Source organism: Ovis aries, chromosome 26, assembly GCF_016772045.2.
Source record: "Ovis aries strain OAR_USU_Benz2616 breed Rambouillet chromosome 26, ARS-UI_Ramb_v3.0, whole genome shotgun sequence".
NCBI classification, from domain to species: domain Eukaryota; kingdom Metazoa; phylum Chordata; class Mammalia; order Artiodactyla; family Bovidae; genus Ovis; species Ovis aries.
In genome coordinates, this window is record NC_056079.1 from 19172828 (window position 1) to 19189137 (window position 16310).

At 37.9% G+C, this 16310-nt stretch overlaps 2 protein-coding genes across 8 annotated transcripts in view; one reads left to right on the forward strand and one right to left on the reverse strand.

The window, feature by feature from the left end:
• The window catches only part of VPS37A (VPS37A subunit of ESCRT-I), a 38146-nt gene extending 37496 nt beyond the window's left edge, over nt 1-650 (reverse strand). For all 3 annotated transcript variants that reach the window (XM_004021731.6, XM_060407053.1, XM_060407052.1), the window contains exon 1: nt 194-650. In XM_004021731.6, coding sequence (XP_004021780.1) covers nt 194-321 — 128 coding nt within the window. In that variant the 5' untranslated portion in view covers nt 322-650. The remainder of the gene's footprint in view (nt 1-193) is intronic.
• CNOT7 (CCR4-NOT transcription complex subunit 7) lies at nt 156-15636 on the forward strand. Of its 5 annotated transcripts, none has more exons than XM_042241251.1 (7): nt 156-250; nt 2352-2561; nt 4381-4574; nt 8137-8298; nt 9820-9964; nt 12295-12405; nt 14013-15636. In XM_042241251.1, the coding sequence occupies exons 2-7, from the start codon at nt 2445-2447 to the stop codon at nt 14139-14141; spliced, it is 858 nt and encodes a 285-aa protein (XP_042097185.1). In that variant the 5' UTR covers nt 156-250; nt 2352-2444; the 3' UTR covers nt 14142-15636. The 5 variants fall into 5 exon arrangements, with proteins under 5 accessions (XP_042097185.1, XP_042097184.1, XP_004021782.1 ...); XM_042241250.1 differs by lacking the exon at nt 156-250 and adding an exon at nt 705-911; XM_004021733.5 differs by lacking the exon at nt 156-250 and adding an exon at nt 705-884.
• Nucleotides 15637-16310: the final 674 nt, after the last annotated feature.

The following is a 16310-nucleotide window of genomic DNA, read 5'->3' on the forward strand; positions in this document are numbered from 1 at the left end:
AGAAATCCTGAACGTCGGTCAGGGATGGGAGAGCAAGCGTGAGACCCAGGACCAAGGGAGATATGTCAAAAAAAAAAAAAAAAAAGCGCGGCAGCTGGCGGGAGTCGGCCTGAGGAGCTGCGAGTGTGGTTAGCACCAGCCCGCCCTCCCGCCCTACTTTCTTCCTCCGGTCGGAGAGGCAGCGGCCAGTCACCTGGAGTGTGAGTTCCGGAGGGACTCGATCAGGCGCTGCTTCTGCTGCTGGAGGCTGGTGAGACCACCGGGAGACCCAGCTGAGGAGGAGGAGGAGGCGCTCTTGGTCAGGGGGAAGAGCCAGCTCATCCTCCACGGGTCCCCGGGCCGCGGCCCCGGAAGGCTCTGGCCTGCTTCTCCCAGCGGCTCAGCCCGGCGGTTCTCCACCGACAGAGGAGGAGCGGGCAGGGACAGCCCGGCCCAAGTGCTGGGCAGCCGCGTCTTCTCTAAGCAGGCCCGGCGGGGGGTCCTCGGGGCCGCGGGGGCATGCTATTGTCAGTGCAGCAGCTGAAAAGAAGGGAACTCGCCGCTCGAGACTGGCGGTCGGTCCTAACCTTCGCGGCCCTGACGCCCCAGCCAGCCAGCCAGCCAGCCCGACCGCTTTAACTCTCCACCGCCTCAGCCTCCGTCACCTGCGTGCCCCGCCCCCTCTGCGGATGGCGTCATCATCCGGCGCCCCTGCCCGGACGCGCGAGAAGCGACAGCGCAGCGCGGTGCGGCGAAGCTCCGGCTCCCCTTTCCCCCTTGCCCGGCGAGCGGTGTCTATGGGGCACCCGCTGCTGCCCCCGCCGCTACCGCCACCGCCGCTGCCGCCGCTGGGTGCTGTCTCTATGGCGAGGAGGAGGAGGAGGAGCGCGAGCTCAGCGACACAAGTAGATCTCGCGTCTACCTCAGACTTGGTGGGGGGGGAGGGGCGGGTTGGGGAAGTAGGAAGGGGGCGGGAACGGCGAACCTGAGAGGGCGCGCGATGGCGCCAGCTGGAGCGCGGCGGCCGCTGGGACGGGCCGAGCGGCGGGTGCGGGGGGGGAAGGTAATTGGGGCTGGGGGGTCTGTCGAGGGGGTGGCGCGGGGTGATGACGCGAAGGCTTTGTACCTGGGGCTTCAGTGGTGCGGGACGGAAATTGGGAGTGGAGGGCGGTGGCCTAGACCGTCAGCTCCTCGCAGTCCTTGCGGCGGGGCTTGGAGTCAATCGGGCTCCAGTCAGTGGTTATCAGCAGCCTTCGCGCTGGCTCTCTGCCAGGGAAGAGAGTTATCTATGACTTGAATGTGTCTGTACTGTCCTCGCGTTTCGTTGGGAACCCGCTGTTCGGAGTTGGCTACCTCCAGTAACGAGAAGGCCTCTGGTGCCTCTTCAGGTCTTCTGGAAGTGTAGTAGAGAGCGAGGTGGAGGAAAGCAATGTTCAACGACAGGGCCTTTCCAAATTGTGTGTGTGTGTCTGTGTGTGTGTAGCCGAGTGAAGAGGGTTATAAAGGGAGTAGCCCTTCGATCTTTGGTTTCTGTTCTTAGAGCACGCGAGGTTACATTTGTGACTGTAGAGTTATAAGAAGAGGTCACAACTCGTTTTTACACTTGTCTGTTACACGGTTTTTTCAAACTTGTGTGAAAAGCGAAAGAGGATCCGGAATTTCCCCGCTTAAGAACCAAAATGTTGGTCTGTACTGTTACCATGAAACCTGTGTTTGTAAGAAACGTGACGTGTGTTTGGTAACCAGGGAAAATGCTCGGATTTTTAGGAAATTAGAGTTTGAAATGCAGAGACTCTATCGCTTCCCTTCTTTCTCCCATCAGCAGTTACAGACATTGAAACAGTTTCTGTGGCTATTCTTTATTGCTCAGAAAGAACTTCTTAAAAGAAAAAAATTATTTACTTTTGGCCCCTCCCATCTGACCTAAATAAATTCTGGTAAATTTTGTAGTTAAATCAGACTTTGAATGTTCAGTTAGGAATAAAAGCAAGTACTAATACTGCCTTTGCCCTAGTAACATCTGATCTTGTTACGTCTTTCAGTATGTCACTTTTCATGTTTACCTGAAAAGGGATGTCTTTATAAAGTTTTATTCAGAGAGTGAGTTGAATTCAGAGCAATTTTTTATTAATGGGAAGTTTTTAAAAATGATTAGTGTGTATGCAGAAAACACTTTTTACCTAACATTAGAACCAGGAAACCTGTGTTGTCCTTTTCCTCCTACTGATTAGTGGTGTGACTTTAGACAAGTCACATCCTAAACTTTGATTTTCTCATAAATCAAGGACCTCAAATAAATATCTCTTAGGTTTCTATCAACTCAATCATTCTGTGATTCAGATTCCTGGTATAACTGATTCTTATTTTGACAGGTACACAAATAAAGGATAAAGCATTTACGAAACAAATCTTCAATCAAGTATAACATTTTGATGCTTGGCAGCTAGACTCCTTGTGCCCTCACTATGCCAGCAGCAACTGTAGATCATAGCCAAAGAATTTGTGAAGTTTGGGCTTGCAACCTGGATGAAGAAATGAAGAAAATTCGTCAAGTTATCCGAAAATATAATTACGTTGCTATGGTATGCCTGTGAGCAAAATCTTTAAAATGCCTTTTATGAAAGAGGATTTTAAAACATCTTGAATTCAACCCTTCTGGTTGATTTTTTTTCTAGGTATTTAATGAAAATAATTTTGTCAATGACCTCCCAACTAAAGACCACCAAGAACACACTAGTAATGTGACAAGTTGGGTTTCTTACTCATTGCATTGAGGGAAAATTCATTCTTAGAACCATGGGGTTATTTGCGTAAGCGAGCGAGCGTTAGAAAGACCTAGGAATTGGGGTGTGTGGCAGTGGTTTTAGGAAGGGAGTGAAGAAGTGGGGCTCTGCTCTGAACTGTTGGGAAGCTGGGGTAATTCCACGATAGGATATCTTAATGAGTCTCAACTAGAATGAGAGAAGACTAGAGTGAGGCTAAAGCTGTAAAGAAGCAACAGTCACTTGTTATTTAAGATAGAAGAAGGTTTGATCATTTTTATGGTTTGGACAATGTGTTTTTGCATATGTTCAGTTATGATTACAGACTGGCCTTGTCTGATGTTATGGTGTGCAATTGTTTATATTCAGCAGAAGACCCATTAGGACCTAGCTGTGAATGCCAGGTCTGCTCCTAGCAACACTAAGACCTGATACTAATACCAGATGGAGCTCCTAGATGTCTTTCTCAAACAAAAAAATTCAGATCTTCCGTTGAAGCATTGTTGATCTGTAGTTTTTTGTTTGTTTTTTAATTACCAGTGGAATTCCGTGAACATACTGTGTTGTTAAACATTTCTAGTTTTGTATATACTGTTCACTCTGCCTAGCCTGTCTACTCAATTAATTTTTTTGCTTCTTGAGCACTGTCTGTTTTGACTTCTCTACAGTATTCTAGATTACTAGTTTTGAGAAGAAAGAGCTTAGTATCTTAATCATCCTTTCTCCCCCCAACACTTAGCATAATACATAGCATCCAATAAAGTGGTTGTTGAGTTTCTGAATTTAGAAAAGTTTCCATTTCTCTCCTTTATAAGAATTGAAATTTTGGTTTTGTTCTTAGTTTCTTAATTTGAATTTTACTACTAAAATGATATGTTTATTTTCTTAGCATATTTAATATAAATAAATATGCTGCTTTGGGGAGGGGCAGGTTGGTTGGTTAAAATATGAATATTTGAATGTACACAGATAATGTCCTATTTAATAGATGTATTTTCTTATCCATAATTAGAATGAAGTTATTTTTTATGGTAGAAATTAATAGTGATCATTTATTTCTCAAATGAAAGCAGTGACAACTTTAGATATGTGATAGCTTTCTACAAGAATGAGTGGTGGCATGCTGTCTTTAAGGGTATGTTTTCTCTGGAGTGTAGAGAGTACTGTTTTAGGCCAAAAAAGTAGGAGGGTTTTGGTATTTATCTAAATACTTACTTCAGAAAAGCAATTAAAAAGTATGGTACATTTTCTAGTCTTTTTAACCGTCTTCATTGGTTTTAATATTACAATACTACGAGCATAGTTTCACATACTTGTTGAAAAACATGAATTTGTAATTTTCTTCCTCCTTCCTCAGGAATAGAGTACTTAGTTACATTTATTATGTGTACATTATACATGGTAATTTTTTCCTGATATGATATTTAAAGTAAGACGAAGTCATTAAGTTTGTGGTTTTATGGTTTTAAAAAGTAATACTCTTCCTAGTTAAAAGGTACATTGTAATTGAACATGAATTGTGTAGAATATCACCCCTAACAGGATTCTTCAATGTGTACTCAAAATTAATTATTCTAGGAATTTTGGGATTGTGGTTTCAACCATTTAGTAAGTAATGACCCTTAAAACTATTTTACAGGACACCGAGTTTCCAGGCGTGGTTGCAAGACCCATTGGAGAATTCAGGAGCAATGCTGACTATCAGTACCAACTGTTGCGGTGTAATGTAGACTTGTTGAAGATAATTCAGCTAGGACTGACATTTATGAATGAGCAAGGAGAATACCCACCAGGAACTTCAACTTGGCAGTTTAACTTTAAATTTAATTTGACGTAAGTAGGAAATAAATTTAACCCAAACTTGTTTTTTTTAGTTTAATTTTAGAAATCAATTTCCATCAGGTACAACAAATGAAATTTGGTATCGCTACCCTGGAAATATTTAAAACCTAAAATTTCAAAACTTTGTTTCTTCTTTTTATTATGGGACAAAAAAAAAAAACAGGATAAAGAAGACTTAAATGCTGAAACTTTTGAGTTTTAGAGCTGTTATTTTAAAAGCATAACTGCCACTATTTTGAAATTTGGAAAACTGGGTTTTGAAAATATTTCTTGATAGAAAAAGGATAACTTTACAACATTAATTTTTCTTTCAAACTTTGTGTGCAATTTGAAATATATATGTCTTTGTTGTAAAAGTTATCCTTCTCATGAAGAGATTCTTATCATGGTTATAGTCCATTGTGTGAATAGAAGGCTCATCAGAGGTGATAATAAGATCATTCCTAGAAACTTGGGTGCATTTTCCTTTCAAATCAGTTATTGCGTCAGCCCAGCCCACAGAACCTCTTACAGGTTACATATGGGAGAAGTATTTAGTATCCTCGAGCCTGGTGTTTCTTTTAGGAAACAATTTGGAATCTGAATTCTAACTCAAGTCCTGGGTCACAACCCAGTTTCTTTACTTACAGTACTTCTGTATAATTGGTAAGAGTAGTCTTGATAGCTTAGGGAAGTTTCCAGTGTTTTTGGGTGAGGGCAGATTGTTTACAAACTGACTGTAAGATGGGGATATGCTGAATACATTCTGAGTATGATACTATTCTGCAGTATCCTTCTGTTTGACAGTCTCTGCTTGTTTCATATGATCTTACATCCAATTTGCAAAATAGTAAATGAAGCTGTAGGACAATTAATGGTGGTAGTGGTGGTGGTGGTCAGTCCCTTAAGTCTTGTTCAGCTCATTGTGACCCCACGGACTATAGCCCACCAGGCTCCTCTATCTGTGAAAGTAGGCAAGAATACTGGAGTGGGTAGCCATTCACTTCTCCAGGGATTTCTTCCTGATCCAGGGATCAAACCCAGGTTTCCTGTATTGCAAGTGAATTCTTTATCATCTGAGCCACTAGAGAAGCCCCAGTTGATGGTAGTGCCATTTAAGGACCTCTGTTCTCTGTAGTGTGATACTTAGCATATGTAAGATCTAAAAACAAGCAGGGGTGATGAGCTTAGAGGAGTGTTATCAGTGGTGTAATAGTATGGCTTCTAATTGCATTATGTTTAGCCTGACTCTGTTTTCACTCTGTTGGATTTAATAATATACTCTCCAGAACTTTGTCAAGGGTGAAAGGTACTTATCTCTATTTAGACTGATTAAACGTTTTATAAGTTCTTTAATTCTGAAAATTCCCTTTTATCTTTTTCCTGAAAGGTAACCCTTTTTAAAATCGGTTCTCTACCATTTCATTTGCTCTATATTGCTTTTTTCCCAAGCTGATCATCAGATCCTTGTTCTGTACTAAGGTAGTGCTATGATCTCAGTATGTGAGTAGTAGGTGACCTATCAGGGTCTCAGTTTTGGTAAAATAGACATTTTTCCTTTCTAGAAACATCTTTGGTCTTATAACAACTGCTTTGTTAGTGTATTTTCTGAAAGACGTTTTTTTTTCTCGTACATTTTTTCTCATACAGCAAAACTCATGCTGTAGTTTTATTGCCATTCATCCTAATGTTAATATCTTGAGAGATCTTTAAGGATATAGTGAAAAATATCATTTAGTAGAAAGGGTCAGTTGGAAAATAAAACCGGTTCTACCTAATGTGGAGAAAGAGCACCATGAATCTTGGATATTTTGAAGAAAGGTAAAAATTGACTTTTATCGAGTTCCTAGAATGGATGTGTCAGCAGCAGTGCTAGGTCCCAGGGACATAATGTTGAGGAAAGTTGGTCATGGTCATTATAACTCTTCTGTCTGCTTTCTGTTGCTGAACTCCAAGAATTAGAACTGTTAGGTACTGATCAGTGTTTGGGAATTTGCTCTAAAGTGAATTTGGACTTGATACATACATGAAAAGTAAAGTAGAATATGATATTTGATCATGAAACACCAGAGTACTCACCCAGGTCTCTCTCCTGGAGATGGCAATACAGTATGTCCAGCTGTGGCACTTGTGAATCCATATTATTGACAAGTTAATCTGAGTGATTATTATCATTGGGCAAGTTTGGGAAATACTGATTTAAATAGTGCAGTACTCCCTGGTAATATAACATTGAACAAAACAGACAAAAATCATTGCCCTCTTCAAGCTTAAATTGTGATTAAGAGAGAGCGCGTAAAAGTAAAGTGAGCATATGGCCCAGAATAATGTGAGCCTGGAGAAGGAGTCTCTTATGCCTTTGGTTGGTTATAGTTGCTAGAGCATGTCTCTTAGTGAGCATCTGGGCATGATGAGTGAGATTCTACTTGTTTAAAGTACATGTTTTAGTATAACAAGGAAGTAATATCTGTTGTGTAATTGAAAAAACTTGTATTGGGTTTATTCAGATATCCTTTTGAAAGAGTTTTCTGGCATAATTTTCCAGGGAATTTTGACTTAAGATTAATTGTTGCAATTCCTGTTTTTAAATATTTCATTTGCTAGTTTTATTACTTTTCAAAGGCAATATTCCTTTTGGCTTAGTTTTATTAAAGCTTTTATAGAACTTTCTTTTGCTAAGTGGTAGAAATCAGTATTCTCACAATTTTCAAAGTAAATAGAAACATCCAGTGGGCACTGCATGAAATACTTTCCATTCTCAGAAACATACCTTTATTTTGATCACTTTTTTGATTTAATATAGTATTTTGGATACCTGTGTGCTTGTGCTTGGATATTAAAGATGGTTTTCTTTTTGGCTTAAGTAAAATCTTGAAAGATTGGTTTATATTTAGATTTCCTGGCTTGATTTTTGAGAAGTAATCTTCTAGGAGTAAGGCTGTTAGAAGGAGAAATTAATGCTGCTCCAGCAGAGTCTTTGATTTTAAACAGCTTACTGCTGATTGGAACTGTTTGAGAGGCTCATGGTAGTGAGAGGATGCAACTCCTCCTTCTTTAAGACAGACTGTGGTTTAACGCTGGCACAGCAGGAGTTTTCCCTTCAATCTCTCTCCCTTCTCTCTGCTGAGAACCTGGGAGATAGACACAGGCTTCACCACTGTGGCTGCAGCTCTGTTGGGCAGCATTAAAATGGCTGCTGAGACTGAAAGCCCGGATAAGAACATGTCTGTTACTCTGTGGTGGTAGCTACGGTGAGTAGAAGACCGTTTTTCTTTGTTTGAACCCAGTTAAATTTACTTAATTTGTGAAAGGCTAATGAGATGGATAGTAAAGATTAAAATCTCACCATTGGACTGTTTCAAATGATAATTTGCTGTATAATTTTTCTTCTAAAATTAAGTTGACCTTTGTATTTCAGTCACATTTACCTTCCGTATATATGAAATGTTGGAACAAATGGACTCAGGCCCATTCTCTCTTGATATTTCTGGCACTGTAGTTGTAGATGTCAGTGGGAGAAACATAGTTTGAAATATGGCACTTTTGAATGTTGTCTTTCTTTTTCTCCTGCCAGGGAGGACATGTATGCCCAAGACTCTATAGAGCTGCTCACAACATCTGGTATCCAGTTTAAAAAACATGAGGAGGAAGGAATTGAGACCCAGTACTTTGCAGAACTTCTTATGACATCAGGAGTAGTCCTCTGTGAAGGGGTCAAATGGTTATCATTTCATAGGTAAAAGACTGCATTGCAAATGGTATTTGTGTTACCATTTTCTAGCTGCTTCACACTTGACTTGGGTCATGGTGTCAGCATTTCAGGCTTAGTTCAGCAGAGAATTGGCTGCCATATAGCTCAACAGGCTAATGTGGTCTCCTTAAAGGTTCATTTAACGATGTGGGATCCATTTCAGACTAAGGGAGACAGTATTGCATAGTGGAAAGAGTGGAGGCTGAAAAAACAGACGTTGGTTTAAGTCCAGCAACGCCATTTGGAATCTGTGTTATTACATAGGTTTATTTATTTAATAAATAGAGTTAACATTTTTAAGCCTTAGAATGAAAACATTTATCCATCAAAAAAACAGTTGTTATCTACCGTATGTCAAGCAGTTTGATAAGATTCTAGGAATTAAGTTATAAAATAGGCTATAATCTCTGATTTTATTGTTTATATCTTGATATTCCTTATGGTTTTCAATGTTAAAGCTTTTTTTCCCCTCTTTTTAAAGTAAGAAGTAAAACTCTAAACACTGAATAGAAATTTTATATGTACTGTCACTTTAAAAGGTATGTTAAATAGCCTTTCTCATCAAATATTTAAGTCCCAACTATGTGTCTTAAGGGGAAAAAAATGTCAAGATGTGACACCTGCCCTTTAAAGAAGTGGAGAAAACAGTACATGTGCTTTAAATGGTGGTACAGAAAGCAGCTTGTCTGAAAAATCTGTGGGAGTGGGGCTCTTGGGGGAAGGCATCCTGTGCGAGATCTTAAGGAAAGATTGACAGGAAAGAGAAGGGATGTGATTGTGGGATGGAGTGCAGGGAGGTATAAAGCTGTGGAAAAGCCAGACAGTAGGGACAGGATCTTGATTTGAGTATGTGGGAGTTGGCTTTTTGTTCTCTAGATACTAGTTCTCAGCCTTTACTTGCTTCACTTCTTTCATGTACAACATTCCCACTAGTATCTCTGAGGGATTGAGATAGGAACAAAATTTTGAGGGAAGAGAGTATTTCTTTATAAAATTACTTAAGTGAAAATAATTTGGTAGGGAATTACTGTTTGGGTTTTTGAAATGTATGATTGTATTATATAAATGATGGGAAGACAGACATTATTTTGTCTTCTGAGTGCCAGTTTTTCTGCTGTCTTTGACATTTTTGCCAAGTCTCCTTTCATCTCTATTTTTTGAGACATCTGCTGTGGACAGTTTGATTTTAGAGAGTTCTCTGTTGAAGGATCTGCTAAATAGTAGTTCAGTGACTACAGTCCTAGGATAGTTGTAGAGATTTGTATACTAACATTCCTGATAGATGATATGACAGGTTCTTATCACTGTCTGTGAATGATGGCATTTCCTCATTATAACTGTAAATGTGTTTATTTTCTCTGTTCTTTTGTGCATTTTTTCTGGTTCCTTTCTTTTTCCTCTCCCGTTTATGGTGTGACTCGCTTAAAAGTTGTATTGAAAAAAAATGTTTTTTTCACTTCTATGGTTTTTATGGTCCCTCTTCTGTATTCTTTAACCCTTTCATAGTGGTTATGACTTTGGCTACTTAATCAAAATCCTGACCAACTCTAACTTGCCTGAAGAAGAACTTGACTTCTTTGAGATCCTTCGATTGTTTTTTCCTGTCATTTATGATGTGAAGTACCTCATGAAGAGCTGCAAAAATCTCAAAGTAAGTCTTTAAATGGTTTTATTTGTAATCAACACGCTATTCAGAGCGGGTAACTGACTTAAAAGATGCTGGGTTGGATGTTGATTTAAATCTTATTTTTAAGTTTTATATTAAATGCACATTATCTGATTATACATTGTCATCTGATTCCTTTTTTGCATAAAAAATAGTTTATAAGAAATCCTTATTCAAGGCTTCATTATATATTTGCAGAATAAGCTTTAGCAAGATTCAAACCAAAGATCATATTCTTGTCATTCTCTTGCCACGTTGAACATGAGCTAGCACAGAATCTGAGAGTCTGACACAGAAATGCAACTTCTCCCTGTCTCCCAACACATAATCTTCCCATGTAGGAGGAAGTCTCGGGACCAGCAGTGTGCAGCTAGAGTCAGTCATGTAGCAAAAAGAGTTTCCCCTTCAGCTTATATTGGTGAGAGGTTATATTCTCAGGTTTAGTCATAGGGTCATGTTCCTATAAAGGGATTTTTTTCTTTTCTTTTTTTTTTCCTCCTCACTACCAACCCATGGACATCATCTTGTTAGTAGTAAATGCTGGTAATTGGGTATATCCTATCTAAACAGCAGCTTACATTCTGATGCTTATTACCATGTGTGTAATGATTTGTTACTTCTAAGCATTAATTCTTTCCAAAAGAAAGTGTCTTTATCAGGAAAAGTGCTCTTAGTTTTAGAGTGAATTCACTGATGGGGTACAGACTCCTAAAGAACATAGTGGTTTTATTTTTTTAGGTATGTTTGTGCTTAAGCTGTAACTCAAGAAAAACATTTACATATAAGTTGTTGCTTCATAGAACCTACATCAAGGCTGATCAAGTTTGCTCCTCCCCAGCTTTTTAGAAGTGCAAGGAGTCATACTTTTAGGAGATGGTGAAAACTTTAAGAGTTTTACTTTTATGTAGGAAGAAATAATTTAGGAATTGACTTAAGGAAGCTTTGCTTTTGACAGATGAACTGAAAATCCTAAGAGAAACAGTCTTTGGGCTGAAGTTTCCTTACCTCATTACAGGACATAGCATACCATTTGGGAAGTTTTTAAGAAATACTACTTCATGTTTGTAGTACCAAAAAAAAACAGAATTCTGTGCAATCTGAATAGACTTCTTCTGTGACTCAGGTGAACTTACAGTAGGCTGTCCTCATGTCTCTAGACAGCATATCCCTTGAAAGAATTGCATGCTGAGAAGCCAGGGCCTAAATATTTTTATCTGGCTGTGGAAATACGCTTTTTAAATTTGACATGTCTGAATAGTGACAGTTTGGGCGAACAAAGAACCAAATTGTTATTGATTATGAGTATGCTGTTGAAAATTTTCTGAGCATATTAGACATTCTGAATATGCCCTGAGTAACTGGCAGTGTTAAAATTTAGGTTGATGACAAAGGTACTTTCTGACGTATAGTCAGCCATACTGAATGCCTACTCTGTTGCTCTCCTGAGCAGCTGCTAATGATACCTGATCCTTGTGCTGTTTTTAGCCCTGAAGCAACTGCTGTGCAAAGCACTGTTGCAAGCTGTGACATAGGAAAGGGCTAGTTTGCTGGTAGAGGCCTTAACAGTTTAGAGAGAAATTTCTTTGTGTGCATTTTGTCATTCATCCTGATGTTTGTTTCTTTGCTTTCTCTTCTCCTATTTCCCCCTCTTTATTCTCCTTCCTTCTTTCCTTCACTCTTTATTCTTTCCTTTCCTTTCTTTCAATCTCATTATCTTTCCTTTCTAATCCTAGCAGTATTTACACAGGTGGGTGTTGAGCAGACCCTTCTAAAGGGTTATATTCTCGTAACAACATACTCTTTTTATCTAACAAAAACTGTAGTCAAGGATTGATTAGTCATAAGAGCTTTGTTTTGTGCAAATTATTTAGATGAAGCTATTTAGAGATATTTAGATGAAACTTTTTATATGAAGCTTAAGAAAATTTATAAAGTACCTGCCTATAGTCCATTTTATAAGAATTGATGGATGGAGAGATGGCCTGTGAGTGTACTCTGTAAACGTTAGCCTGTGTTACCTTGTATATGATCTGCTGCCCCCATATCTTGAGGGAAATTACTTGCCATTACATGCCTTAAAGGGTATGATGAAGATAAATTTCCCCAAGTAAGATCTAATTTTCTATTGAATTATAAACGTCTCCCACATTCAACAAATGCATCAGTGATTCACATTCTCTTATTTTCTGCTGATCTTCATAAGGTCCATCTTTACTGAAACTCATTGCTGTTTTGATCATTGTCTATGTTGTATAATTTTTGAATCCAGATGTTGCAATGTTTTTCTTTTGACAAGCAATTTTTCTTTCTTGTAGGGTGGTTTACAGGAAGTTGCTGAACAGTTAGAGCTGGAACGGATAGGACCACAGCATCAGGCAGGATCTGACTCATTGCTCACAGGAATGGCCTTTTTCAAAATGAGAGAAGTATGAAGACATCAGTGCCTTTTTCTCAGTTGGTTGTTAGGTTGAGAACATTAAAATATAATGGCAAAAGTTTCAGGGGCAATAAGTACATATTAAGTGAAGATATAATTACAGTTGCCATCTAAGTTATATCCACCACACTTGAATGAAAGTAATCAAAAATTAGTCATCTTGAAATGCAGTTCAGAAGGAAAAAAAGAAAATAAGTTCTTAGTAGAATACGAAACTTAAACTACCTTAGAAATTATGTAGGTCCAACCATATTATTTCTTAGATGAGGAAGCCGAGGCTAGAGGCAGTAGCGTTCATCCAGGGTTACATTAATAGGGGAACTCCAGAGTACTTCCTGTTAATCACATTAGTGTTGCTTCTGTCAGGTCAAGGAATCCATATAATTAAGTTTTCCCTGGCACTGTCTTTTCTTAGGTATTAAACTTGCTGTACTTCAGTACTTTGAGGATTTACAGAGTAGGACTCATGCTGTTTAGTTGATTCTTACAAAGAGGTTTTGAATTCTAAAGAGGTTAAATAAATCTGAAATAGTAGCTAAGTCAAAAATCATGTTGGGCAGACATTCCTTAAGAGGCAAAAGGCAGAGATAAGTTCTTCAAGTATAAAGAAGTCAGCTACAGAAAAATGAAATTTAATGAATCCAAGTCTACTCTTAGGTTAAGTGATGGGCACAGGTGTACTTAATAGATAAATGGAAAGAAAAGAAAGCCAGTTATGCGAAAACAGTGGACATTGTTGCTTACAAAAACATTTTCCTTTTTGCAAAATACTGTAGAATTCTTTAGAGTATATCTTGTTAGACATTAAAGAAATGACTGAGGATAATTCTGGGAATTTAGAGCTTTTTGTAGAAATGTATTAATAATACGTGTAATAGGAAGCATATAGCTATTTTGCCAAGTGGTATTGATTCAGAAGTGATTTGGACTGTATTCCTGACAAGTAAATATTTTGTTTTGTATGTTTTCATAGTGCTCCATTAGAGAATTAAAAGACAACCTTTTGCGTTCTCAGCTTTGCATTTAAAAATATGCCTTGATAGTTGGGTTAACGGTGGATTCTCTGCTATTAATTTGTTATCTTTATTTTTCTTGGCTTTATTAAGGATAATAACCTGATGTGAATTTTCAGATTTTGCTGTCCAGACATGTTTGGGGGTTTGTTTTTAGCCAAAAGTCTTGGCCTTTCACATAGACTTAAGGCTACTTATAAACCTTAGCCCCTTCTCCAACCCATTATTGGCTATTTTTATTTATTCTCATGATTAAGTATTATTAAATTAATGGACTAAAAATGCCTGCCATTTTTCCATTATTACAAATTCTCATAAAATGGTCTGAGTGTTAATAGGAAAGGCACTGTGTTTACGTAGTTTTTGGTAGTCTTTTTCTTTGATTTCTTTTGAACTCTGTACTTCTTAAGAACATCAGTCTTATATGTTTAATTTAAATGTGTGGCTTCAGAGTAGCACCATAGATAAGAGCTGTCATAGTTAAGGAATAATCAGTACTTACATTGCTGAAATATAAATTACCAGTCGTACCTTTTGGTTAAAATTATCTTTTTTTTTTTTTTCTTCCAAAATTCCTTTTTAGATGTTCTTTGAAGATCATATTGATGATGCCAAATATTGTGGTCATTTGTATGGCCTTGGTTCTGGTTCATCCTATGTACAGAATGGCACAGGGAATGCATATGAAGAGGAAGCCAGCAAGCAGTCATGACATGAAATAGTTCTCTTATTTTTATTTTATTTGAGATACACACATGCTTGTATATAGGTTTTATCTCTGGTTGAATCCCTTGGACAGTAGACATTACTTTTTTTTTTTCTTCATAGCTTATTTTTCTGCCTCTCAGCACTAAGTATCTACCATTCCTATCTCAGATCTTAATAAATAGAAAAGTATTCAGGTTCAATCCGGCCTTAAATACACTTGTTAGTAGGAGTGTGTGAGTGGGGAAAGCTACACGGTATTGAATACTTTGATAAACTTCACCTACTTGAGCTTGGTTTGTTTTTTCCCGTTCCTAAATTAACTAGCACTGACTGTAATTTATTTCCCTGTTTCATGTCTCCTTTCCATTCTGCAGGAGTTTTAGCTATTTGAGATTGTGGACCATCAATTTTGCACTTTAGAGAGTGATTCTGACTCAAATCCTCTGTTTTATCAGCAGTTTTGGTTTTTCCTTGCTCTTAGCTGGAAAAATGACCATCTGCCAACTTTTACCATATTTACTTGTTTTTGACCCATGGAATATAGCACATGCACTGTGCAAATGGTTGAATCAGCAGGACAACAAAAAAGAAAAGACAAAAAACTACTGAGGAGCTTAGTAACTGCTGTTTCTGTGCGTAGTAGTTAACCTTCCAAGCACATCTAGTGTCTGTCAGTTTCTAATTGGCATGTGTGTAGGCTGCTCTGTGACTGAAGTGTTTTTCAAACCAGCTTTACACCCTTCAGGAAAAATCCTTTGTGATTGGACATTTAATGTCTGCCGGGAAACTGGTACCCAAGATGTTGAAGCTGCAGTTATTTTATGATAGCACACTTCCCTTATCTGCTTCTTTTTATTCCATCTCTGTTTACCCTTATTTTAAAAAATTTTATAGCCATATTTACAATGCTCTTGATTTGTTGACGCCACAAATCAATTTCATTCAAATCCAAAGATTGCCAAGTCTTTAGGTATATTTTGTACCAAATTAAATTACAAAAAAATTCGAGCTTTCATAGTTGCTACAAAGATAAATAATGGAGAAATTTGGTGCAAAACAACATAATACAAAATTATATATTTATTAGCTATATACAGTATAGCTAATAAAACTACCTGAGGAGTGTAATGCTTGTTTATTTTTTTGTGTATATCTTTGCAATCTATTTTATATATATTGACAAAAGAGACTGTGAAATATTTAGCCATGTGGAATATGTGACCAGACCAGAGCATGCGTAGGAAGGCATTTTGGTAATAATTAACTGCCCTGAAGTGACGGACTACAAGGTATGATGTGTGTCATCTGCACTTCAATCAGTAATATTAGCAAATCTCCAAATGTTAGCCACATTAGTTTGTTTCCCTTGTACATTCTTTATTCATGATACTTCAATGCTGTAACTGGGTGGTCCTTTTTAAACAAAACATTTGCGAAACAGAGGGATTATTTGTTTTTAAAGCTTTTGTAAATAAAGGCTTCAGAAATGTTTTCTTATATATGTTGGTGGCTGGTAATTTTGTTTTAAAAATATTTGGGATATTGGGGGTTTTTGTTTTTAAATTTCGGCAGCTGAACAGAACTCAGTAATTTCGTTTACTACATGATTTTTAATGTCTTAATTGAAAAAAATCAACCTGAGCCTTCTACAGGATAACAGTGTTCGCTTATTTTTTTTATGCATACCTCTACCAAATGTTAAGACTTGACTTCTGACTCCCCTTTCCAGGGATGCATTTATTCTGAAAGACAAAAGTAAATGCATTTGATCTAACTTACTGTGGCTTCCTTTTAAAGTCAATACAGCAGGTATCTAATTGGTTTCTTTTTCTTTTGATCTTCACTTCCTTAAAAAAATAATTACAAAGATTGCCTTTTGAATAGCCATGTAGTTTGTGGAATTTCATAGTTTGTATCAGTTTTGGTTTCAAGAATTAATACATTTTATAACTTCTAAAAGAATAATAATATAACCCTCACTAAATATAGCTTTTGGATCAAAGATATTTGCTTGATCATTTTTTAATGTTCCTAAGACATTAATTCTGGACTCACCATATTCTGTTAAGTCTACTAGAGCAAGAGTCAGCAAATTACGGCCCATCAGCCAAAACCAGCCTGCTGCCTGTTTTTCTCTGGCCAGTGACATGAGAATGGATTTTATAGTTTTTAA